The 25,882-nt window shown below is 41.3% G+C and overlaps 1 protein-coding gene across 3 annotated transcripts in view; it reads left to right on the top strand.

Moving 5' to 3' along the window:
* The window catches only part of LOC309393586 (prominin-1-A-like), a 45,772-nt gene that overhangs the window by 14,637 nt on the left and 5,253 nt on the right, over positions 1-25,882 (top strand). For all 3 annotated transcript variants that reach the window (XM_081955947.1, XM_081955945.1, XM_081955946.1), the window contains exons 3-24: positions 1,726-1,787; positions 2,083-2,288; positions 3,558-3,678; positions 4,614-4,677; positions 5,197-5,286; positions 5,963-6,153; positions 7,260-7,334; positions 7,829-7,892; positions 13,224-13,383; positions 13,987-14,145; positions 14,562-14,685; positions 15,038-15,129; positions 16,783-16,867; positions 17,089-17,238; positions 19,019-19,084; positions 20,798-20,896; positions 20,984-21,037; positions 21,914-21,994; positions 23,484-23,552; positions 24,317-24,406; positions 24,822-24,934; positions 25,323-25,349. In XM_081955947.1, coding sequence (XP_081812073.1) covers positions 1,726-1,787; positions 2,083-2,288; positions 3,558-3,678; positions 4,614-4,677; positions 5,197-5,286; positions 5,963-6,153; positions 7,260-7,334; positions 7,829-7,892; positions 13,224-13,383; positions 13,987-14,145; positions 14,562-14,685; positions 15,038-15,129; positions 16,783-16,867; positions 17,089-17,238; positions 19,019-19,084; positions 20,798-20,896; positions 20,984-21,037; positions 21,914-21,994; positions 23,484-23,552; positions 24,317-24,406; positions 24,822-24,934; positions 25,323-25,349 — 2,242 coding nt within the window. The remainder of the gene's footprint in view (positions 1-1,725; positions 1,788-2,082; positions 2,289-3,557; positions 3,679-4,613; positions 4,678-5,196; positions 5,287-5,962; positions 6,154-7,259; positions 7,335-7,828; positions 7,893-13,223; positions 13,384-13,986; positions 14,146-14,561; positions 14,686-15,037; positions 15,130-16,782; positions 16,868-17,088; positions 17,239-19,018; positions 19,085-20,797; positions 20,897-20,983; positions 21,038-21,913; positions 21,995-23,483; positions 23,553-24,316; positions 24,407-24,821; positions 24,935-25,322; positions 25,350-25,882) is intronic.

The following is a 25,882-nucleotide window of genomic DNA, read 5'->3' on the forward strand; positions in this document are numbered from 1 at the left end:
TGAACCAGTTGTTAAACCCGTGGCAGCCCACCACTGAGAAAACCTATATGAAAATTCATAATTGATTGAAGTTATCTAGGGAGAGTCCCCAGAAAGTCCTCTTGAGCAAAATTGTTACAAGATGATTAAATATCAATCATGTGAGTAGAAAAGAAACAAACAATCTCAATACATAATCATACACATACTCACTGCAGCCAGGATTGCCTTCGCACAAAACCGGAAAAAAATCAATACACCCTCAGATGAAACTACAATCAGGAAAATACTCGAATGTGCAGAAATGGATAAAATGACAATAGAACTAAAAGAAAGAGGAGAATCGGACTTCTATAAAGTATGGAATAAAATGTACAAGTGGCTAGAAAACAGAAGCCAAGACAGAAAATAGAGAATACAAATATATGGAGATATAAATAATGAATACTATTATAAGTGTTAATACTACGTTTGCTAAATTATAGGACAAGGTTATAGTGAGAGGAAGGCAATGCAGAAGGGAGAATTATAAAAGCTATGAAGGAAAGCCGATAGAGAAAGCTGTAAAATTACTATATATTGTTATGTATGTTCTGTGTTTTGTTTTGTCTTATTGTGTGCTTTTTTTCTTTGCTGTGTCTTCCCTATTGCTTTTAAAGATCAAAACATTTAATAAAAATTATTTATTAAAAAAGAAAAAGAAAAGAAATAAGGGTGGAAAAAAAGAATGTTTGGTCATGGAGCCATGTTTTTACCAGCTTCTCATGATTACGTAGAATGATGGAGACTTTCAGATCTGCAGATTGGTTCTTCTTCAGACTGGTGCAGAATAGCATTTCATTGATTGCTATATGGATATATTATAATCTTATAATTTTCAGCTTGTAGATGTACCCAATCCCCAGGTAGTGTTTATCTGCACTGCGTTGCTGAGCAGCATGGTAGAATATTTGTCATGGCTATTTTCTATGGCACTCCGTCTGTTCCTTCAGATCACTTCAAGCAGATAACCTTTAAAACAGAGAACATTTGCAAAGCATGTAGTATTGCACCATTTAGAGGCAAAGAGGGAATATTGCTTGCAGAGCAGTGGCAAAGGATACACAAACACACACACACACACACAGAGAGAGAGAGAGAGAGAGAGAGAGAGAGAGAGAGAGAGAGAGAGAGAGAGAGAGAGAGAGACTAAACTCTATGTCAGGGGTGTCCAAACTTGGCAACTTTAAGACTTGTGGACTTCAACTCCCAGAATTCCCCAGCCAGCTGGCTGGGGAATTCTGGGAGTTGAAGTCCACAAGTCTTAAAGTTGCCAAGTTTGGACACCCCTGCTCTATGTGTTCTAAGACTGGTATTTTTCTAAGTTTCCCTGAAGCTCATGGGCAAAAGCTGCATGAGATTCGTCTTGCATCCCATGCCATTGTAACCTTTTCTTTTCTGGCCATTTACGTTAGTGATACAGAAATATGTGGGAAAAGTCCAAGTGTTGAAATCCTTCTAGGCATTATTTTCATTTAATTGTCTTGAATGAAAAACGTCTTCACTTTTTTAAAAATACTATATTTTCCATACGTACATGCAGTAGTAAAATGGCTTTTTAGAAAGGGATCGGAGAAATGACATTTTCAGCCTGGTGAACCAGGCTCCGGACAGGAATTTCTAAACAAATCCAGGTTTTGGATTTTCTATAAATGTCAATAAATATCTGATAGCATTTTCCATCAACCTCTCTGTGCTTCTCTCTAGATCTCCTGACGCACGTGATCAACCATCGAGATTTCTTTAAAAACCAGACAGTCTATAAAGAGGTGAATAGAGTGTAATTTTTGTGATTAATGAAAATATGGAGATGTCTAACACTTGATATGCTGAGGCCTCCTGGTCCTTTACTAGATCTGGTTAATTGATTGAGACTAATGGGGGTTTTTGAGGCAGTAAAAGTAGTAAAATAAGATGGTATCTGAGGTAAATCCAACTGAATATGCCCACTCCTGGAGGCAGTCTTCTGTTTAGTCTCCTATCCTTCTCTCTGCATTATGAAGTGGACAAGCATTTACAGTTGGCTAAGTCTGTTAACTCTCTCCTGCTTCCCTCCATGTCTAGATACTCAAGTATGAGACGGGATTCCTGGTTTGTGCTGTCATTGGAGTTCTGTTCATTGTCCTTGTGCCACTAGTGGGCTTGTTTTTCTGTTGCTGCCGCTGCTGTGGACACTGTGGCGGTCACATGTACCAGAAGCAGAATAAGCACAGCGCCTGCAAGAGACAGACTCTTTTTTGCTTTCTGCTGGGTATCACCGCTGTTCTTCTGTAAGTTTCATTTGCTTATCTTTATAGTCTCTGAATTAAAGTAGCTACTCCTGCACCACCACGTTGGTTTGCATTGACAGAGAATTGTGTAGCACCTTAAAGTTTATAGTTGTATCTCATGAAGTGGGCAGTTATCCGTGAAAGATGAAGTTATAATAAATAGATTATTCTTTAAGATGCTTCTTTTGATTTTGCAACGTGATCAATCTTCTGGAAACCACACTGAAATCAGATTCTTTGATTTGTATGGATAGTGTTTAACACAGCAGATGTTCCTAAGATAATATGCAGGATTATTCAATATGGTTGAAGGACAGAGTTAACTATGATGTGATCCACTTCTTTTGTCAGGACTGTTTGTACTTGGGGAATGGTTTCCTGAAAGTTGGGCCTAGGATGGGCTGGGCCAAGCAGGAAAGCACTAAAGGAAATGCCCATGGAGAGGGAGCAGATTCCACTGTGGGGACTAAACCATGCAAAAGCAACCTGGAATATTCCTGATAATGCCTGATTTTGCCAAAGCTCCCTTCAGCGCTTTTTTTTCAGAAGCAAGCATATTTTAAAACATAGATATGCCCTTGAACATATGTGGACTGCACACACACCCTTATTTTTCCTACAAAAATTCCCACACATTGGAGAACGCTTAGTGTATAATCTGTTTCTATACTATTCCCAGAAGGACACAAAGATCAAAGTTAGCCATAAGAGAGAGAAGGCTCTACAGAATAATATATATATATATATATATATATATATATATATATTGACAAATCACTTTAGGGGATTCCAAGCTGAAATCATACTATGATTCTGTAATATTAGAGAGAACACAAGGCATTAAGTGCTGGCTCTGAACCACACTTATTTTTTCCTGATATTATGCTTAGCTTCACACATAACACTAAGGTATTTTTTAAAAAAAACATGTATTGTTGAACATAATAAATTAGTTCATAGGTAATGTTAAGGCAGAATTGGCTTCATACATCATGCAAAGCCAGAAAAAACTCAACTCATTTATATCTAAACATTTTACAAAATGTGTATCCCCATAACTTTTCAAATACTTAACAGAACATCAATGTCTAAGTAATATTGATTGATTGATTGATTGATTGATTGATTGATTGAATGATTGATTGATTGCATTTATATCTTACCCCAGCTGGACAAGACCTCAACATGTTTCTATGTTTGCAGCCTGTTGAATGATGTTACTATTTGTCCTTCACGACTTTGTTCTCTTTTTTAATTCTTCTGCTAAAGGGCTGGAGATATATGTGCGTATGTCAGCAACCAACGTATATCCCAGGGTCTAGGGAAAGGTTTTGTCATTTTCAACAATACAGTGAGCAACCTGAATGTTTATCTGAATTCTTTACCTCAGGTAAATGTGACATACTCGGTCTATATTATATGTTTACCGCTCTATCTTATCCTATGTTTTTCACACCCTATTCTGTATCAGTCCCAGTTGCCATCTTAGTTTTCAGTATCAAAAAAGTGGTTGTCAAACTTTATCTCCAATGAGACTATGCCAAAATTGGAGAGCTGTCACTCAGATGGTTGTGCACCATTCTCCATAATAGAAGAACATTTAGAGGAGGGCTTCTAAAGATGATTGTAATGAACAAGTAGCAGTTCACAGAAAGGTACATCCTTTCAGAAGATGTGGTCCGAAGGTGTGAAGGAATTCATTGGTTGGTATCAATCCATTTTTACTTGAATTTAGCCAGTGTAGGAAACATATGGCCATATTGTCCATTCTAGTTATTCATGTAGCTGCTGTATTCTGTACTAATGGATATTTCTAGACTATCTTCAAAATTAGCCCCCTCTCTTTCCCTCTTCCTTCCTTCCTTCTCCTCCTCCCTCCCTCATTTACTTCTAGAAACCAAATACTGCATTTATTTTGTGTATCATATTTTTTGTGTGACAAAAAGCTCATAGGACAGTTCCTTAGAAGTAGTCTACTAAGATTATCAACAAATACTGTTGCAGGGCAATGTAAGACCTATTTTTTATGTGCACTATATTTCAGTCTTTGATGTTTATATAATGACTGTTTTGTTCAAAAATTCTGATGGTTACAGTTACTTTACCAACTGATTCTATATACAAATAGTCAATATATGACTTTATATCTGGCAAACATATAGGAGGGCCTTTTGGTACAATAAAAATATTTTAATAATGTTGCGTTCAAATTGTATATGACATCCTACGTTTTTCTTCATAATCTCCATGAATCCTGAGTTCAGGATTTTAGTTTTGTGTGCTATTTTCTCTGCTAAAATGGGATTTTATTTTAATCTCCCACAGGAAATTAATCAAATCGTCAAGTCTAGTAAAGTGCCATTCGAGGAGGTCAATAATAGGTTGTCAAGTAAGTTTATGCCTTGAGTAATTTTTTTGGGGGGGAAAGACATACGCAGTCTCTAGTGAAAGAAAGTAAAAGATGGGATTCACAATGACAAATTGGAAATGTCTCAAATTGTGAAATGTCATTGTTGCACTGCATCCTATAATTACAGATTAGGAAAACACCTCTGAATGTTTCCATTCTAGAGAAATAGGAGGCAAGAGCATTATGTACACTACCTTGAGTTGTACAAAATAAAGGTGGGATATAAATTTTTATTGTTATTTTTGAGTGCATGAGTGCACAAGCCTTTTTGGGTCAACTGATGTGAATCATATCATTTCTTGCGGAGCTTGTGTGTGTAAAGTGAAGGAAAAATGGGTATGGTCAAATCAGAAAGTATACGCAAAAACATATTTCCAGTTGCACATTTCTGACCATCCATCCTAAAAATTTTAAATGGCTGTGGGGCTTTAGAGGGAAAGGGCAGTGGAAAAAGTATTTATATTAGTAACTTTGTGTTGATGCTTTCCTTCTTTGCAGAGATTGGTGATTCCTTGGGGAGCAAGATAAAAGAAAAACTAGGTGAACGAACAAACAAAGTATTAAACACAACTGAGAAGCTTCTTCAAGGTATTGCAAGAGACACTGGATTGGGAAATGATATTGGGATATAATAGTAGTGTGGAAGCACAGATACATTGGTAATAGAGAGTAACCCAGAAGTTGAAGGAACTTTTATAGCAGTTCTCATGAAAAAAAACCCTAAACTTTGTTATAGTTCCAGAGATAAGTTATTTGTCAACTTCATCATGAGAGATGCCATGACAAGAAAAAAAGTTCTTGTTTTTCCCTCCAGAGCAAAACCATGGGAACCCAAAGACTATGAAACTGCTGGAGATCTATTGATTGACTTCATCATGTTTTATGTTTGAGGGGTAATTCCCTGGGGACAAAATAAGTGCCAGCCTTTTGAAGTAGACCAGTTCAAGAAACGGACATCAAAGGGAATCTAGGAATGTCATTTATTGTTATAGGATATAATAACAGAATCTTGATAGCCAGTCCAAGCTTCTCTCTGTCCCATTTTATACCAAACAAAATCAAGATGGCATTATTTTGAGCTTCTTTCTCATGCTTTTTTCTATTTCTGGACTATGTAATAACATGTCCAACTCCTACCTTAATGGTTTCTTATATCTTGCATAAGATTGTAAGATTGTATCTTACAATCAAGAGCTAAATGAAAACTTCAGTTTGGGGAATTCTTCCTGTCTTTACTTTGTCCTTCCTACTTTTTTTTTTGTAGACATTCAGAGCATAGACCAGGAACTCCAGAAAGTCAACCAGACTGCTGCTCGCTTGCAGAAAATGCAAAATGAACTGAACAAAAATCTGACTGACCTGAGAAGTGCTATCAATAAGACACTGAAAGACTGTGGCAGCCCCTGTGAGGAAGTGTCCGTAGAGAACCTGACACCTGAGGCCAATTTCTCAACGGTAGAATGGGGTTTGGAAGAGAGAGACATATTTGGATGGGCAGGGTAGATTATTTGACAGCTTAGGAAAAGACATGATTGGGTCAGGGGTGTGGTGAAACTGTTCAGTGTTTGGTGGGGGGCATAGAAATGCAATTCATGATACACCTTAAAAGTCAGGCTAAGGAAGCATAATGTAATTGGGATAAGACTGCTGAGATAATTGGCCTATGGGAGGCTGAAATCCGAAGCCATAAGATGAAATGTGCCCCAATTATAACACAATATACCATATTTTTTCTGAATATAAGACACACTGGAATATTAGACGCACCAAGATTTTGAAGAGGTAAATAAAAAAAAGTTTTTGCACTCTGCAGACCTCCCAAACCCTCTGCATGCCTCATCTCTTGGGAAAAACGGGGCATGCAGAGTTTGAGAGGCCTACAAAGTGCTCCTGGTGGCTGGGGGGGGGGGGGGGGGCAAAAACAAGCAAAAAATGGCCCATTTTTCACAAAAAGGGGCCCGTTTCTTGCCAAAAAAGGACATGCATAGCCTTTAGGCGGCTTGTAGAGTGCTCCTGGGGGCTGGGGTGGAGCATAAACGAGCAAAAACTGGCCCCTTTTTTTGCCAAAAAAGGGCCACGCATAGCCTTTAGGAGGCTTATAGAGTGCTCCTGGGGGCTGGGGTGGCAAAAACAAGCAAAGAAACGGCCCATTTTTCTGCTCGTTTTTGCCCTCCCCAGCCCCCAGGAGCACTTTGTAGGCCCCCTAAAGGCTATGCACATCCATTTTTGTGAAGGGGACGGGGTTTCGGGAGGCCAAAAATGCTGTATTCAGTGTATAAGATGCACCCAGATTTTCACCCTCTTTTGGGGGAAAAAAGGTGCATCTTATACTCCGAAAAATACGGTAGGATAGGTTACAATGTAGGAGTATGTTTTCAAGATGTCTAGATCTGTGTTCATTAACTCCTAGTCATCCATATGTATACACACATTTCTATGTGGCAGCTGTTGCTTCGTATGTTTTCACTTCATCCCACTTGAAGCATCATACATTCCCCATTGCTTAACTGGGGTTGCTCAAACAATAAAAATATATGTCTCTGCGTTATTTCTTTCTGCAGGTTCCTGATGTCAGTGATAAACTTAATTTGATATCTGATCTGAAACCTTCAGAGCTCAACAGTACTATAATAAAGGTAAAACCCTCCTTTTCTTCTACAATTATCCTTTCAAGTATTTACTTCAAGTGCCAGTGCAATTAGTTGGGTTGCCCGTGAGAGGAACAGGACAAAATGGTCACTTCAATAATAATTGGTCATCATTTGGAGCCATTCTGTTCATGGACCAATGAACCCTATTTATATGAGACCTGTCCTATGTCCTCTAAAGCAGGGGTGTCCAAACTTGGGAACTTTAAGACTTGTGGACTTCAACTCCCAGAATTCCCCAGCCAGCCATGCTGGCTGGGGAATTCTGGGAGTTGAAGTCCACAAGTCTTAAAGTTCCCAAGTTTGGACACCCCTGCTCTAAAGGGATTAAATGTCTTAATTTGGGGACATGGCAAATGTATCTTCTTGGGGATTTGTCTTTTGTTTAACAGTTTGGGGTCATGTTTTACTTGACTTACATTCTGAGATCTGAGCTTTGTTTGTATGTGTCTTCATTTGTGTCTGACTTTTTTTGCTTGTAGGCAAGAAATGTCATAAAAGAAATACCAGAGAAAGTCTCTAATCAAACCAAAGAGGAGGTGTCCGGTAAGTACCGTAACCAGAGGTGGGTTTCAGCTGGTTCTGTCCGGTACGTGCCTACCGGTTGAAAGAATTTAGCGTGCCTTCCCATACCGGGGCTTCCGGGCGCCCGGAACCGGAATGTCCCTCCCCTGGCCTGCCCCCCCCCCCGCTCGCTCGTCAGCAGAAGCCTTCCGGGAGGTTTTGGCTGGTGGGCGCGTGGAGGGAGGGCAGGGAATCCATGCAGAAGTAGGAAATCGCATGGATTCCCCACCCTCTTCATTGGAAACAAGGTGGCTGTCAGAGGAGAGAGCAGCGCGCGCCCGTTGGCTTGTCTGTTGGCTTGTCCAACAAATCCTCCCTTCCTGTTAATTCTTTTTCTGTTTCAACAAGCCACGTGGGGCGCGCTCCCTTGCTTTGACAGCCGCCTTGTTTCCAATGGGGGGGAGGAAGAAATCCATCTTTTCCGTCCCTCTCCATGGATCCATGGATCCCCCCCCACAATTGGAAATGAGAGGGCTGTGAAAGACAAGGCAGCGCGCCCCACGTGGCTGTTCAAGCAGCAAAGGAAGGAACAGGAGAGGAGTTCCACGTGGGGCTTTTTAAACAGCTGAACTCCCTTCCTGTTCCTCAGGCAGGCCGGCTCGGGAGCGCACACCAGGCTGTTGCTCCTCCTGCTGCTGCTGCTGTTGGCACAACTCTCGTGAGGGGAAGAGAAAAAAATAATAAAAGGCTCCTGCCATGGAGCGACCCACCCCGCTCCCCCACCCAGCAGAGCTTTCCCCCCCCTCAGCTTGGCTCTTCTTTGCCCACCAAAGCGCTGCCCCCGTTTGGCTGCCCTCGCTGTCACCACATCCCTTCTGCATACCCGGCTGATGGCCTGAGGGAGCGAGTGATGGTGGTGCGGGGTGGTGGCGGCGGCTACTGTTCCTGGGCTCACTGTGGGTAGCAAGCAATGCCCTGACTCCCCCGCCATCACCGCGCCGCCTCAGCAGCAGCACCTCCCACCCGCAGAACCGAGGCAGGGAAGAAGATCGAAAGATGTGGGGCCACAGATGCCCCCCTTTTCCCCGCCCCACAGCTTGCCTCCTTGGGTGGGACCAGGGCACGCGCAGGTTGAGTCGAGTTTGTGACCAACTTTAAAGTGAATGGGGCTGTTTGTGACTAAATGGGAGGAATGCAAGGAACATAGAGGAATGCAAGGAAACATAGAGGTAATCTAGTCCAACCTCTTCCCAAGGCAGGAGTCCTTCCTTCTCTTTGAGAGCTGTCAGTGGCAGATATGAGGGAAATGGTGTGTGTGTGAATGAGAGAGAGAGAGAAAGAAAGAATGAGACAGAGAAAGAAAGTTAGAGAGAGAGAGACAAGAAATAAGGAAGGAAGGAAGGAAGGAAGGAAGGGAAAGAAAGAAAATAAGTGGGGGAGAAAGACACAAGAAAGAAGGGAGGGAGGGAGAGAGAGAGGGAGAGAACTTATGATCACAATTGAGCCCAAAATTTTGGTTGCTAAGCAAGAGCATTGTTAAGTGAGTTTCCCCACATTTTCCAACTTGGCCACTCCCACACGGTCACATGACTGCCAAGCCACTCCCACCCAGTCACATGACTGCCAAGCCACTCCCACCCTGGTCATATGACCATCAAGCCACTCCCACAAAATAGGCCACACCTACAGAATAGGTTCTAAAAAATTTTGAAACCCACCACTGACTGTAACCCAATAATAAAATATCTTCTTCATTTCACACATTATTCTGTGCCTTCCAAAGGTCTGTAGGTGTAAGAAATTATTCACATCTGACATTATATATGGGGAGGAGATGCATTTATAAGAAAAGGTCTGACATGCCCCTCCCTTGTTTAAAAGCATCCCCACTTCAGCTAAATACAGTTTTCCAATATGCCCATCTTTCCAAAAGAAAGGTTTCTAATTTCCTCCTCACAAATGTAATTAATTAATTTATAATGTATGCATTATATTTACACCTCACATTTCCACTAGAGTCATAGAATTAGAAGGGAACTTTTAGGTACATCAATTGAGTCCCTTCCTTAATGCAGAAGTTCAAAATAATGCCAGATTACATCCCCTAAAGCCGTGATGGCGAACCTATGGCAGGCGTGCCACAAGTGGCACGCGGAGCCATTTGTCAGGGCACGCAAGACGCTGCTCTGTCAGCTGGGCAGCGCGCATGCGCGAGCTGGCCAGCTCAGTTCACCATTTTTAAAAGCCATTTTTCACCCTCCCCAGGCTCCAGAGGCTTTATAGGAGCCTGGGGAGGGCGAAAAGAGCCTCCTCCGCCCCCCCGGAGGCTTCAGGGACTGTCCCTGAAGCCTTCGGAACGCCTAAAACCACCCTCCAAGCAACCCGGAAGTCACTTCCGGGTTGCTCGGAGGGTCGTTTTAAGCATTCCGAAGGCTTCAGGGACCGTCCGAGGCTTCCCTGATGCCTTTGGAGCGCTTAAAACGACCCTCCGAGCAACCCGGAAGTCACTTCCGGTTTGCTTGGAGGGTGGTTTTAAGCACTTCGAAGGCTTCAGGGAAGCCTCTGGACAGTCCTTGAAGCCTCCGGAGGGCCTCCGTGGGGTCGGGGGAGGCTCTTTTCGCCCTCCCCAGGCTCCTATGAAGCCCCTAGAGCATGGGGAGGGCAAAAAAAAATGTAAAAATGGGGGGGGTCACGCGTTTTGCGCGCATGCGCACTGGGGGGGGTTGTGAGTTGCATTATGGGTGCGGCACGCCCGCACTCGACCCTCCTGCGCTCCCCCCACTTGTGGCAGGCGAGCCAAAAATGGTTCGCCATCACTGCCCTAAAGGATAGCTCACCATGTTTCACATACTTGGTTCCACTATCAAACAGTGATCTTTGGAAGTATTTTCTAACATTCAGCTGGAAACTCTCTTCCTGTTTCTTATGACCATCATTCCATCTCAGGAATAGACAACAGGTATTGACTTCTGTATGACACCTCTTCATTTCCTTGAAAAGTGCTCTTATATTCCCCTTCCAAAATATTTGCTCAGGTCTAAGCATACCAATTTGCTTCAACTTTGTTTTAAAAATAAGAGTTACCTTTTAATCCCCTTGTTGCTCTTTTCTACAAGTTTTTAACTGAAGCTCTATTAAAGGATGTGCCCAGAACACTGGACACAGTACTCAGAATAGAATGTAATTATAATTTCTCCTGACTAGGTAAATGAAGTTCTGTTCACACAGTTTAAAACCACATTTGACATCTGAGTAGCTTGTAGCTTACTCAGTAGCTATTTTGAGTTGCCAATTACCATTCAGTTGTAAGATTTTTTTTTTCAGATTTAGCATTATCAGGCCAGATATCCTTCCATGCTCTCTAGCTGTGCATTTATTTTATTTTTGTCCTAAGTGAAGATCTTCCTTTGTTTCATTAGTACATTTGCCTCTGCTTGTGAAAACGGAGCTCACGAGGGCCATGTGCGCCAGAGGGTTGCAGGAGGCAGTCGCAGGCAAAAATGGAACTTGCAAGGACTGAAGGTGGCCCTCCCGAGCACCATTTATGCTGGCAGAGGGTTACAGAAAACTGTCACAGCCAAAAACGGAGCTCGGGAGTGCGTTTTTGCTGACAGGGCACTCGGGCCACGGCAGGCGCACCCGACAGTGACGTTGAGCTGGCCATGCCCCCTGGCCACGCCTCCCTGAGTCACCCAAGGTCAAACACAACCCTAATGTGTTCCTCAATGTAATCGAGTTTGACACCACTGGCATAGATTTTAAGTAATTAGTACCCATATATCAAATCTGTATTTTTTGCATGCAAAAAAGCCCAGGTTCAGTCTCTGGCTTCTTCAGGTAGGAGTCAAGAGATCCATAGCAGAAAGTCTGAAGAACTGCTACCACATTTAGTAGCCTGCTTGCTTAGTGTATTAACCTATGGGGTGGTTTATTGTCTTATGTAATTATTTGCCACTCTAAAGACATTCACATTGTGGATGCAATATGTTCTCACTGAATCAAGAGTGCAACAAAATTAGCCTCAACCGATGTCATCTCCAAGTTTCCTATTTCTAACATCTGTGCAAATTAAGAAAGGCTTCAGTGAAGCACTATATTTGTGTAGAAGCCTTTTCCAACTTTGGTTAGCGGTAGAGGAGAGTCCACCAATCACATAGTAGAAGAAGGCTGCAAGGAAACTCCCAGGCACTGAGAAGGTGCGATAGACTTCTATGCAAGTACCCTTTTGATTTTTGTAAAAACTCCCAGATGTTGAGAAGTGTTTGAGAAGTAGTGTCCCTCTGAGGATTTGTACAGTCTAATCAGTTTCCTTCCCCCCCCCCACCCGTGTAAAGGCACACATTTATCTTATCTATGTATGAATCAGCCCATTATGCTTTGCATAATTAACTAACCATTAAAATGATTAAAAATCCTGGGAGTTTGTATGAACATTAGACAGTGTAGATCATGGGTGTCAAACTGAAGGCTCGCAGGCCGGATCTGACCCACGGGGTGCATAGATCTGGCCTGTGGGGCCACCTTGGAAATAGCAAAGGACTAACCTGCAGTGCCTCTGCCAGAGAAAATGGAGCTCCCCCCGCCCCGCGTGTGTGGCTCTTCCAAGCTCTGATTTCTGCTGCAATGGCCTCCTGCAGTCTGGCCATCGAAAACAGCTGGGGGGGGCCATGTGCAGTCTTCTCGAGCTCCGTTTTCAGTTGTGACGGCCTCCTGCAGCCCTCTGCCAGTGAAAACGGAGCTCATAAGGTCTGTTTTTGATGGTAGAAGGATGCAGGAGGTCGTTGCAACACGAGTGATGTTGAGTTGGCCACGCCCACCCTGGCCACCCTCCCACATACCCCCAAGCTCAAACACAATCCTGATGTGGCCCTGAAATCAAGTTTGACACCCCTGCTGCAGCTAATATGTATAAGATGGAGATCTGATGCAGTATTACGCAGGTATCCTATGTTTTGATATAATATATTGTTTTTCAGTTTCTTGCTCAAACATATTTAGTTTCCTGAATTATTCTACTTATTCTTCCCATGTGCAGTTATTTTCCTGCTCCTGCTACACCCTGACTTTAGTTTATTTTACTTAATGGAAACTGATCCCTAAAAAAAAAAAACTTCACTCCCAGAATTGACAGTCAGCTTTGTCTGTTGTTTATTTCTTTGTTAAAGATGCTTTAATAGAAGTATTTGATCTGCATCCATAAAAGATTTTAATTGCATCACTTAAATTAAGATGCAGTGTGAATTGTATGTGTACAGAGTACGAGTTGGAGACCTTAACAGATCCGTTGCCCTTGGATAATTGTTATTGTTTAGGTGGTCCGTGATAATATACATAGTATAATGGGTTTATCTGTTTTGGCTCCTATTATTAAAGATATACAGGATCTACTTAACGAGGTCAGGAAAGGAATTATTGCAATCAGTGATAAATTCCACAAGATGATCCAACTGAAGGATATCTCTACATTTATGGAAAATATTGTAATGAAGGCAAATGACTACAAGCCACTTGTGATCAAATATGATGGCTACAGGTAAGAATAAAACTTTTCTCAATTTTTCATATATTGCAGAATTACTTGGGCTGAATTCAGAGTTCAGATGGAATGATACCTACATTCCATTTTAGCAGGCAGAAAGTCAGTTATAGAAAAATAGGGTGTAGCTCAGAAGAAAAATGAGGCCTCTAGAATTGTTTCAAGCATTGCTGTTTGAAGGACCAGCTACATTTAATCATTAAATCAGCATTTAATACCAGTTCTTATGCTCTAGGTTTGAATTGGATCTTATTATTTTCATTACTTCCTTTAATTTCTAGCGCCTGTGTTCATAATGCACTGAGCTACAAATGATCCAAGCACATTTTCGCTTAGGATGCAAACCCATTTCATGCAGTTACTTTGTGGTTTAATGTATTATGCACCTGAGAAAATTTGGTTAATTGAGAAAATTATAATCCTGGTTGGTAACCATCCTGTTTGAAGAAAACTAGTCTGTTGTAGATGTTAGCACAGCGTAGTCCTATCTTATTCTGATTTCAACTGAATTGAACTGATTGGACCCCATTGAGCATGCTCTTCCTTCCTTCATTGTTGTTTAAAGTCTGAGTGCTGACTAGCTGATTTCTTTCACTGCAGGTGGGGTGTTGGCGTCTGCCTTTGCTGCCTGCTGCTTGCAATAATTGCCTTCAATGTGTTGGGCCTTTTGCTTGGTGGTCTTGGACTAGATTCAAATGGAATGCAATGGCCTACCAAACGGGGCTGCCTATCCAACACTGGTGGAAACTTCTTTATGGCGTAAGAAATGTTGTGTTCTCTCCCTGCTCAGTACAGGGAAATAACTGACAATAACCTCTTTGTATCCTTCCAGATCATAGCCACAAACACTGCTTGTATTTCTATGGAATGTTAGTTGCTTTGGAGAAAGCACTTTATGGGAAGTTTTCTAATTTTACACTTAGCATAGATTCCTACCAGGAAAATATAGAGTGGTACTGTACACAAGGGCCACTGTTGATGGCAAGGTGCACTACTAATTTGAAAATGTCCTCTACTTGCCTCAGCACATTGTTTTCCTGCCTTGCTCTACGGATCTTCTCAGAAGTGGCACCATGGGACTATAAGACCCAACTGTAGAAAGTTCTGGGAGTTGTTCACATCCAAAGCAATAGCTGTATTGTAGACCTCTGATTGTTTCTCATCTTTCATGACAGGAGTGTTGGATTCAGCTTTATATTTTCATGGTTGCTGATGTTGCTGGTTCTAGTACTATTTTTAGTTGGAGGCAATTCATACACATTGGTGTGCCAGCCTTGGGCCAATGGAATTATCCTTCAGGTAAGGCACCCAGGTTGCTATTGTATTTATAACTGTTGTGTCCCCTCATGATTAGGAATAGTACTGCTCGAGTTGGTTGATAATTGAAGTTGCACATAAGCCTAATAAAATAAATGCATAAATATTATGACACCGGGAAGAATAGATCATGGTTATAGAGTTAATAATGGTATATTAATTTGCAATCTTTGTTTGCAGCTACCTCTTCCAACTTTCATAAATCATTTTTATTTTAGTCTCTGGCAGCAGTTTCAGCTTCAGGAGAGGAGAAAATACAGCTGGGGGAATCAGTAAAAGTGTTTAAGAAAATTTAGAAAAGATTCCATCAGCTTCTACTTATCTTTTTTTCTAGTATCTGGACACATCTGGGTTGATACCTCAATTAAATGTGAAAAAGCTCATGAATTTGAACGGTTCTGATGTAAACCTGACCAGCATATACAAGTAAGTGCCAGGCTGCTCGGCTGAACTGCCATTATGTTTCTCTTCAGTTTCCTTAAGGAGAAGGAGAATCTGGAGAGAACATGAATGTTGCAGGCCTTGTGAAATAGGTTTTGGGGGTTGTACAGAGGGAAACTTCGTACAGAAGAGGGGCACAGCTGCTTATCAACCAGTAATGAAATACTTGGAAGCACTACACAGATTAAAGTATTTATAAATGAGTAAAAACTTGCTAGAATATCATATGAACCATATTCCCATAATGTGGTCTCTGCACAAATCATGTGCTTTAGGGCAGCGGCCTTCAACCTTTTGGGCACCAGGGATCCAAACCTTCCATGGAGAAAGATTTTTCCATGGACCAGAGGGGGCATGGTTTTATGTGCTGTCTGCACTGCGTGGATGGAGCTTCGCTTGTTTGCATGGACTGGTTGCTGGCATGCCATGGATCGGTGCCGGTCCAAGGTTGGGGACCACTGCTTTAGGTCCTACCTTGACAGAATTCTCCTAAGCAAGTCCCTTCAGTTTCCCCTTCCTGGTAGATGAGCACCTCTTCCACTCCATTGGTCCCAGATAATCTGTATATCACCTAAGTGACTGGAAACAAGTTGCTGTAATTGCAGTGAAGCAGTTGAAAATAATGTACATATTTTTGATATCAATGGCAGAAAAAGCTGAGCTTCTCTCACCTGCTCCTTGCAAGGAAGAAGACTTGTTGTTTATGTGTGCGACTGATAGGAATGAATACAGGTAGTTCTCAACTTACGATCACAATTGAACCCAAAACTTCTGTTGTTAAGTGAAATATTTGTTAAGTGAGTTTTGCCCCATTTCACATCCCTGTCACAGTTGTTCACTGCATTTAAGTTGTTAAGTGAATCTGGCTTTGACATTGACTTTGCTTGTCAGAAGGTTGCAAAAGGAAATCACATGACCCCGGCACACTGCAACCGTCATAAAAATGAATCAGTTACCAAGCACCTGAATTTTGATCATGTGACCATGGGGATACAGTGATGGTTATAAGTGTGAAAAACGGCCATAAGTCACTTTTTTTCTGTACTATTATAACTTTGAATGGTCATTAAATGAACTGTTGTAAGTCAAGGACTACCTGCAATATGCCTGCTTCTACAGTAAGGCCATTCTGGTTTGTGGAGATTCTCAATCATCATAGGAAGCTGCTGTGGCCAAGAGATGGACCTCTTGCCTCACACTCAGGAGGTTGTGACTTCGATCCTAGGTAGAGGCAAATGTAGGGTCTCCTGCTTGGGCAGAGGGCTGGACTAGATGACCTGCAAGGTCCCTTTCATCTCTGTTAATCTGTTATCTGTTAAAATCTAGGTCATGGGTTGTCCCAAATTTGGTTTTCTAAACAGCAACTGAACTTTGTTAATGCTTTCTTTGAAAACATTTAGCTTCTCATTCAAGAAGCTTCTTCGGTTCAAAAAAAAATACCAAGAAAGTCCAGTTGTCTTTTGGGGAAAACAAACAAACACATTCGAGCCATTCTGAAGAGCTTTCTAGCTGTGGACCAGGGGAGTGGGGAGATTTAATGTGCAGGACTGGAGAGCCCGGTCTATGGGGTAATGCTTTTATCCAATTTATGCTTGATATAATATGTATCCTGGCCACTTAAGTTTTCCTCTTTTAAAGGAATTGCGAAGTAAATGCAGCCCTGTGGAGTACCTTTCACCTAGATGAGATTGTTTCTTTGAATGACACCTTCAACATCAGCAAGGTAAATGATGGCTGCCTATACTAAATTAATCCTAGAGAAATGTCATCATCAGTTAACATTTTGTTCCCAGACATCTGTTTAGGGTTGTCACCAGGAATATTCTAAGCATTTGGGTATAGGGCACAGCTAGAGTCCCTTTGAACGGTTCTAGAGAATGTACTGCAGAACAAATGAAGTTGTGCTCTGCATATACTCATCTGGCATTTCTCTTTTCCCTCTAGTACACTCAAAATATTAATTCAACCTTGAATAAAATAGAAATCAATATTGACCCTATTGAACTCTTGAACGATGATCAAAAAAGCAGTTTGCTGAAACTGAGTTCAAAAGATGGGCCTCTGAATGTGGATTTTAAGAGTACTCTTGAACAGGTAAGATGGAAAATAAAGAAAAGGCTTGTGAAAGAAAGGAAAAATGTTGTTATAATTTCTTTCCCAGAACAGAAGCTCTATAAGGACCAGACATTCTTCTGTATCTTCTCCAATTGCTCTGTTGGAGAATGGCCGATGTTCGCATTTGCTGGGGAACACACTGCTGTTTCCTGGCACAGAGTCGGCTACTAGAAGGATTCTGAATTGATGTTCTCAAAGTAGCTTATGGGCTATTGCTCTAGTTGTGATAGTGTTTGTCGAAGCCTTGAGGTTACCATCTATAGCAGTGATGGCTAACTTTTTTGTCTTCGCGTGCCAAAAGTGTGCGCATGCGTGCGTGCCCACACCCATAACGCAATGCGTGTGTGATATCCCCCACATGCCACACCCCCTGCACATGTGCACATGAGCCCCCATGCTCTCCCCATCCCCTGCACATGCGCGCGTGACCCCCCACGCCCCATTTTGGATCTAGCAGGCCTTCCTGACGCCTCCTGGGACAAAAAACAGGCCACGGGGGAGTGAGGCGCCCATTTTGGGCCTAGCAGGCCTCCCTGAAACCTCCTGAAATCAAAAATTGTCATGGGGCGACACGCCACACACCCTGAGCTCACCCCGCTCCTGCACCCTCTTAAAAGGCAAATTGGGAGGAGTTACGATATATATCCGTGAAACGCAGGACTGTGTGTCTAGGAAGGAAGGATAGAGGATTTCACGGGCTGGGCTAGGGCATGGGACCTCACTCGAAACAGGATAGTCATGGTTACTAAGAATAGGTATCCTTACATATGAATGGAACGTTAAGAAATGAGGTAGAACAGGTCTGTCCAATAGGCAAATTGACTCAAAATTAATTATAAGAGATTACTACTCCACATGTGCGACAGAGACTCGAAAATGAGCCGGCTGGCGGGAGGCATGCCCATGTGCAGTGGAGCTAAACTGGGTGATGGCTTGTGTGCCCACAGAATAGAGCTCTGAGTGCCACCTATGGCACGTTTGCCATAGGTTCGCCATCACAGATCCATAGCCAAACAGTTGACAAGAGTATTTACAAAATGTACTTTTAAAGTTTTGTGTGGGTTTTTTAAATTGTTCATTTCTTTAACGTGTATGTTTCTTTTTAGCATTCTGTATAGATTAACATCTCAATATAGTATAATGAAATAATAAAAATGCAACAAAAATGTCATTCTTTATAAATGATAGCAACCACAAGTAATTAAGCAGTGATCAGATAGGCTGCCATGAATGATCAATTTGCCTGCTAATGCTGTTGTGAAGAGAACACACTTTACCTAGGTCAGGGGTGTCCAAACTTGGGAACTTTAAGACTTGTGGACTTCAACTCCCAGAATTCCCTAGCTGGCTGGGGAATTCTGGGAGTTGAAGTCCACAAGTCTTAAAGTTCCCAAGTTTGGACACCCCTGACCTAGGTCCTTAAAGGATAATCAAAAAACTTGTTGGATTGCTCTGCTGTCAGAAAACAGTCATAAAAATGCCTATGTATCCAAAAGCAACTAATCTTAACAGTTGCTAGTGGACATTCAAAAAATCTCTGATAGTAGATGAGCAGAAAAGAGGGACGAGGTGAACTCACTCCTCCTAGTGATGAGATGAGGAAAAACAATAACATATATTACATTAAAACATATGCACATTGACTGGAAAATACGCAGAAATGCTCAAAAGTAAATCTGCCTTCAATTCCATATTTAATTCATTCAAGTGTATTTTGCTTGCTTGACTTCTGTGTTCTCCTTTTCTCCTTTTTCTATAGCTTAACCAGAATCTGACCAAACAAGACCTGAATACCCTAATTAATAACTTGGAAGAACTGGCAGATGTAAGTAGTCCTTGGGAAAGGATACCCACATGATCCTATATAACTGTCTTCCTCAACTTCTAAGATATACAGCAGATATTATGGTAAATCCTTTTGAGTAGACATGGAATTTGCAGATGTAGCTATTCTTCCAGCTGCCACTGGAAGATGTAAACTAATTCTGTTCTAAATTGTGTCTTGGAATGTGGCCTTCAAGTAGCTTTGACAGTGAACTGCACAAAAATAACAAGAGATCAGAATAATATCAATAATAACAATAACAACAATGCCTGTATTCTACTTGATTCTCTACAACCGTGGATAGCTCACAATAATCAATCAAAAACATTACAATAAAAATCAATAAAATATAAAAGTTAAAGAAAAAAGATGTCAAGCACAACAGACCAGATGGAATGAAGTGAGAAGTCTAACTCACTCTCACCAGAGGCATGGATGGTAGCCTTTAATTGCACCTTAAATCATACCCAGAAGAAAACTAGCAACCAGTGCAAAGCAGAGATGTTACGTGGGCATACCAAGGCATGTGCATCACCACGCCTGCCATTGCATTCTGGACCAGGTGAAGCTTCTGGAAAGTCTTCAAGGGAAATCAGAAAAGGGCAAAACCTGTACACCAGAAGTACAAACACCCTTCTGGTCACAGCTGATATCTGCTCCTTAAGCAGGAGCTGCAAGTCCAGGAAGATTCCCAAATTGCACACCAAATTTAAAGAGGTAGTGTTACCTCTTCCGTGGTCAAAAATGGAATATATCTGGGCTTAGAGAAAGGAAGAGAACCCCTCTAAAATTTCTCCCCCAATCCCTAACCCATGGAATTATCTCGTGATACTATGGTCATTTATATTGAAAGCTGCTAAGAGATCAAGGAACACATGATCTCCATCTTGGCTCAACCACATGCTCAATCAATAAGCATGACCAAGGCTGTCTTAGTACTAAATCCTGGCCTAACACCTCACTGAAACAGTTGGAGTAGAACCTGTTTTAAGCTAAAAGGTAATTGTTGAGGGGGAGTGGAGTGAAACAGAGCCTTGAAATAACAGATCACAAGTGCTAATTAGATATGAGTCCATGTCAAGTTTAATGAATGCTATGTGTATAAAAACAATAAATAATCTAATATATATATTAGATGAATACACACACAGACACACACACACACACACATATATAGATATATATATTTGTAGATTTTCACAGGTGTAGGTATGCAGATCTTTGCGTATTTGGGTCTTTTCCCGTGTAAGATTGACAGTATTTTGGCGATGTTTCGACGAGGTCACACTCGTCATCTTCAGACTGGTGCCTTTGGCTTCGTGCTTGTGCGAGCAAAGCGTGATCGGAGCTGCCGTTTTTCTATAAATATAGGTGTGTGTGTGTGTGTGGAATGTTGGCTTTGTAGCTTTAAATGGATTGGTTGGCTGTGTTGTCACATCTTGATTGGTTGATGGAATTGATGTTTGGTGAGGGTGATTGGTGATGGTGTCCTGTGTTGTTCTGGGTCCTGTGTCGGTTTTTGTGGCTTGGACTCTTTTATTGACTAGGGCTAGTTTCCAGATGTCTGGTTGGCGGGAGGTATCGTCACGTTTATTCATGTTGTGGGGGTGTTTCTCTATTTCGATAGCTTCCATAATTATTCTCTTGTTGAAGTGTTCAGTTTTGGAGAGTAATTTATATATATAAGTATATATATATTTCATTCATTTTCAGATAACTGATAATACTACATTACGTGATGATTTGCGAAGTCAAGCGAATAAGCTGAAGAATATCCAAAATTGGATAAACCTCACATTTCCTCCAGAAATTGTGAGTGTGGTTTCCCTTGTCTCTCTTTATCTTTTTTGACCAAACCTGGTATCACTGATTGAGGAATTTATTTGTTTTCTCCTTTAGGAAGCCTTGAAGGGAAGCATCCAGAGCTTGCAGAAATCTACACCTCAAATTCCAGTAAGCAGGCTGGGTGGAAGTGAAAACCTGGGGAAGAGGCCTTTGATTCTAGGGTTTCTAAAGATTTGTGTAAACGACCTTCATTGAGATATTTCAGAAGTTCTGCTACAGGCCAATCTGTTCGGGCCTTGAGATAAGAGATAGAAAATTGTGACTTCATATTACTAAGTGCCCAGTTGGGAAGTTCAGAAATTTATCTTGGCATAAAATTACCGTGTTTCCCCGAAAATAAGACACAGTCTTATTTTTTTTTGACCCCCGAAATAAGCGCTTGGCCTTATTTTCGGGGAGGTCTTATTATTTTTGAAGTGCAGGATGTGGCGAGCGTGGTCACCTCATGGCTGCTGCTGTGTTGCAATAGGTTTGGGGAGGGTTTATTTTTGGGGGAGGGCTTATTTTAGTGCATGCGCTCAAAAGCCCGATGAGGCTTATTATCTGGGGAGGTCTTATTTTCAGGGAAACAGGGTATTAAATTTATAACAAGACTGTTGGTAGACATCGCACAAAGGAGAGGAGGAGTATGGAAGGTCCATCTATAGCACGGGTGTCAAACTCACCACGTCACATGACATATGATGTTTTTCCCCCTTTGCAGAGTGGGATGGGCGTGGTCTGCAATGTGTTGCATCCAGCCCATGTGCCGCCAGTTTGACATCCCTGATTTATAACATTAGCAGAGTTATTTGTGTGAAGTTGAATGTCATTGATTTAAAATGCTTACCGACATCATTCTCTTCATGTTTAATTTAATAAAAACGTATCAAAGAGCATGTCCCAGCTTTCAATATGCTGTGGGATTTGTGATGCTGAGCAGACAGCTCAGATGTACTTGAATAGAAGCTTTTGAAAGAACCTAACACCAATATATCCCACCAGAATCTGATAAACGTCACGCTGTCGGAAATAGATGACACCAATGTATTTATAAAGGACCAGACAGAGAAAATTATAAAATATGTAAGTTTTCATCAGTACCTTAGCATGTTTGTTTGTTTGTTTGTTTACAATGTGAATAAACTGTGCCAGTCAGCCCCAGCACTTTGGTCAGAACTGATATTAGCAATCTAAAGTGAGATGGGGGACACAAAAACAGAGGAGGGGATGAGCAGAAGCTCCAGGATACAACATATTACTTTAAGCTCTGCATGCTTAAAAATGATTTAGAAAAAGTGCTTCAGACATTGTGGGAGCAATGTTGATCATTAAGTGGCCTGAAGGAAAATGCTGCTACTTTAAGGAATCCACTCATTAAGCCAATAGGTAGATACACTATATTGCCAAAAGTATTCGCTCACCCATCCAAATAATCAGAATCAGGTGTTCCAATCACTTCCATGGCCACAGGTGTATAAAATCAAGTACCTAGGCATGCAGACTGTTTTTACAAACATTTGTGAAAGAATGGGTCGCTCTCAGGAGCTCAGTGAATTCCAGGGTGGAACTGTGATAGGATGCCACCTGTGCAACAAATCCATTCGTGAAATTTCCTCATTCCTAAATATTCCACAGTCAACTGTCAGCTGTATTATAAGAACATGGAAGTGTTTGGGAACGACCGCAACTTAGCCACGAAGTGGTAGGCCACGTAAACTCATCCCACATCAGTGTGTGACCTCACAAATGCACTTCTGGAAGAATGGTCAAAAATTCCCATAAACACATTCCTGAACCTTGTGGGCAGCTTTCCCAGAAGAGTTGAAGCTGTTATAGCTACAAAGGGTGGACCAACGTCATATTGAATCCTATGGATTAGGAATGGGATGTCACTTACAGTAAATTCATATGCGAGTAAAGGCAGGTGAGCGAATACTTTTGGCAATATAGTGTACCTTAGGCTAGTTTCAAACCCTGAAAAACATTGTGCTATTTTTATCAATATAGGTAGTTTTTGACTAACGATATAGTTGGGGCCAAAAGGTTGGTTGATAAGCAATATTGTCATTAAGGAAGTCATCACGAGATTAGATCACAATTTTATGACTGCAGTCATTAAGCAAATCATATCATTAAGTGAATCACATAGTGTTTAAGTGAATCTGGCTTTCCCAATTGACTTTGTTTGTAGGAAGATAGCTGGGCAGGTTTCAAGTCTCAATCACATGACCACAAGATACTGCAACCAGTTGTAAATGGGAGCCACCTGCATTCCTGCATCTGTAGGAGTGGTATGATGGTCTTAGCTTTGAGAACTGGTTATAAGGCACTTTTTCTACAATCATTAAACAAATAGTTATAAAATCCAGATTGTTGAGATCAATAGGTTGACTCTGTAAACTTCTTAGAGAGCTCTGTAAAAACACTATGAAGCAATATATAAGTATAGGTGTATTGCTATATTTATGCTCCAAAGCTCATGGATCTGCAATGCAGTTTATGTAGAATATTTACACCCAAAACCAAACCATTTCCTGGGTTTGAACCCATCCTCTTCTCTACTTCCATGCAGGAGACCAACACTTTTATATTGAAGATAGTGGATTATTTTTCCTCTTATCTGTCATGGGTTGAGAGTTCTGTAAGTATTATCAATCATTTCTAATGGAATAAGGATGGACTTGCTCCGTTTACACTTTTATCTTGCCAACACTATGTACCGGTAGTTATCTGTCCTTGGTCAAATTCTTACTGAACAACATGTAGACTCAAGAAGCATGATAATTTTTTTAAGCCAAGAACCTTTCCCAGGGCCGGATTTTCCTATAGGCTAACTAGGCTTCAGCCTAGGGCCTCAAGATCAAGAGGGGCCTTTTATTTTTATTTATTATCCGTGCCACATTTTTTATAAAGGTTAGTACCAATTACATGTTTCATTTAATATATTGATATATATCACAGTAATGATGTATTTTATTATCTCTCATGTAATTTACAAACTTAAAAATGGGAGGTGAAAGGGCCCCATAAGTGGAATAGCCTAGGGCCTCTTTTCATCTAAATCCGGCCCTGACCTTTCCATTCCCTTGGTATGTTGTATGAAGATCAGTAGAACTGTTTGGTGACCCAGGCAAAACTTATCTATGTGTTTCAATATACCAACTGTGCTTTATTAATCTGAGTTTAAGCATAGTATATTGTATAAGGGCAGCCATGAAAATGCAGAATATAATTATTGAGGGATTGAACTTTTCCTTCTGGGTTGGAAAATAAATTATTGTAGATGATTTCAAAACATATGGTGGTCAAATAATGAAAATTATTGTCCAGAAGACCAGGACTAGGTTTTCTCTTATGAAACATCTAATGAAATGTTTTGCTTTGCTTTTAAATCTTTGTTGGCAGATCATAGGAGAATTTGGTCGCTGCGGTCCTGTAGCCTGGGCACTGGATAGCATGAATACCGTTGTCTGCAATTACCTTGTTGATTCTTTGGTGAGAAAATCAGTAGGACTAATCAGAATATTAATTGAGATGTAAGATTGCTAATCCTGTCAACATGGAATTAGGGCAAGAGATGGTAGTTACAACAGAGTAACGCTAAATTGTAAATAAGAGGAGGTTATCATTATAACTGCCTTGGGCGTCAGTTTGACATAACAACCCATGTCTTAATTTTGAGGAAAAAAGTAGAGAGAAATTAGAGGTGCACATACTTCTGAAGCGAAACAGGAGTGGGAGGTACATAAAGAAGGTTCTAGTGCATATTAAGAAGGTCCAAGTACCTACTGTGTGAGGATATGTCCATCATTAGAGACCTTTCTCTTGGCAGTCTCAAACGACTAAAGCTGTGCTGAAATACGTAAAGCATTGCCTCCAACAGTTTATCTCTTCTCTTTCCCCCTCCTAGAACGCCTTCTGGTTCAGTCTGGCCTGGTGCACAATCTTTCTGTTGCCAAGTATCATCTTTGCTGTGCGGCTTGCCAAGTTTTATCGTCGAATGAGCGTCGAGGACATATACGAGTAAGGATGTTTCATAAGTGGTAGGGCATACTGCTCCCCCCTCCCAATATTGTCTATGAACTAGTTTGAAAATTTCTTCAGAATGATCTGTGCAAGTACCCCTCCAACCTCCTGGGGCTACATTTCTTGGAACTGCTTCAGAAATGTGATCTTGCCATAGCATAACTGGCAGATCTTCCTTTTCCCTGCTTCTTTGTGTGATGATGTCCAGTTCAATCACTAATTATTTTTGTGGTTTCCCAGTCTAGTTTTTGTGAGAACTATCATGTGGAAGTAGCAATATACCCTCTGTGTGTGTGTGTGTGTGTGTGTGTGTGTGTGTGTGTGTGTGTGTGTATGTGTGTGTGTGTATATATATGTCATTGACACTATCCCTTTCTTCTATTAGGGATGAGATTATGGAAAGCTTTGAACTGTGAGTATCTTTCCATATCTGGGAGCAATCTTTGCTAGGCAGCATTGAAGTTCAAGCAAATTTCAGTATTAGGCTAAATAAGAGCTATTTAATTACCGTAGCCACTACAGGAGCGTGAAAGCCATTTGGGGTGTAGAGAATACCAAATGTAGTGTAGGTACCTCCCTGTTCTGGTGTTAATACCCTGTTTCCCCGAAAATAAGACCTCCCCGGATAATAAGCCCAATCGGACTTTTGAGTGCATGCACTAAAATAAGCCATCCCCTGAAAATAAGTCCTCCCCAAAAATATTCCAACAGAGCAGCAGCCATGAGGTAGCCACATTCACCTCCTCCTGCATCTCAAAAATAATAAGACATCCCTGAAAATAAGGCCAAGTGCTTATTTCAGGGTTCAAAAGAAAATAAGACCCTGTCTTATTTTCGGGGAAACACGGTACTTAACAAGGAAATGAACATAATGGTCTGCAGAGTGGGAAACTCATTGCAATACTGTAACTTTTTGCAATACTGTTTTTGTCACATGCTGACAAA

This window comes from Natrix helvetica, assembly GCF_964273705.1.
Source record: "Natrix helvetica genome assembly, chromosome: 5".
NCBI classification, from domain to species: Eukaryota; Metazoa; Chordata; class Lepidosauria; order Squamata; family Natricidae; genus Natrix; species Natrix helvetica.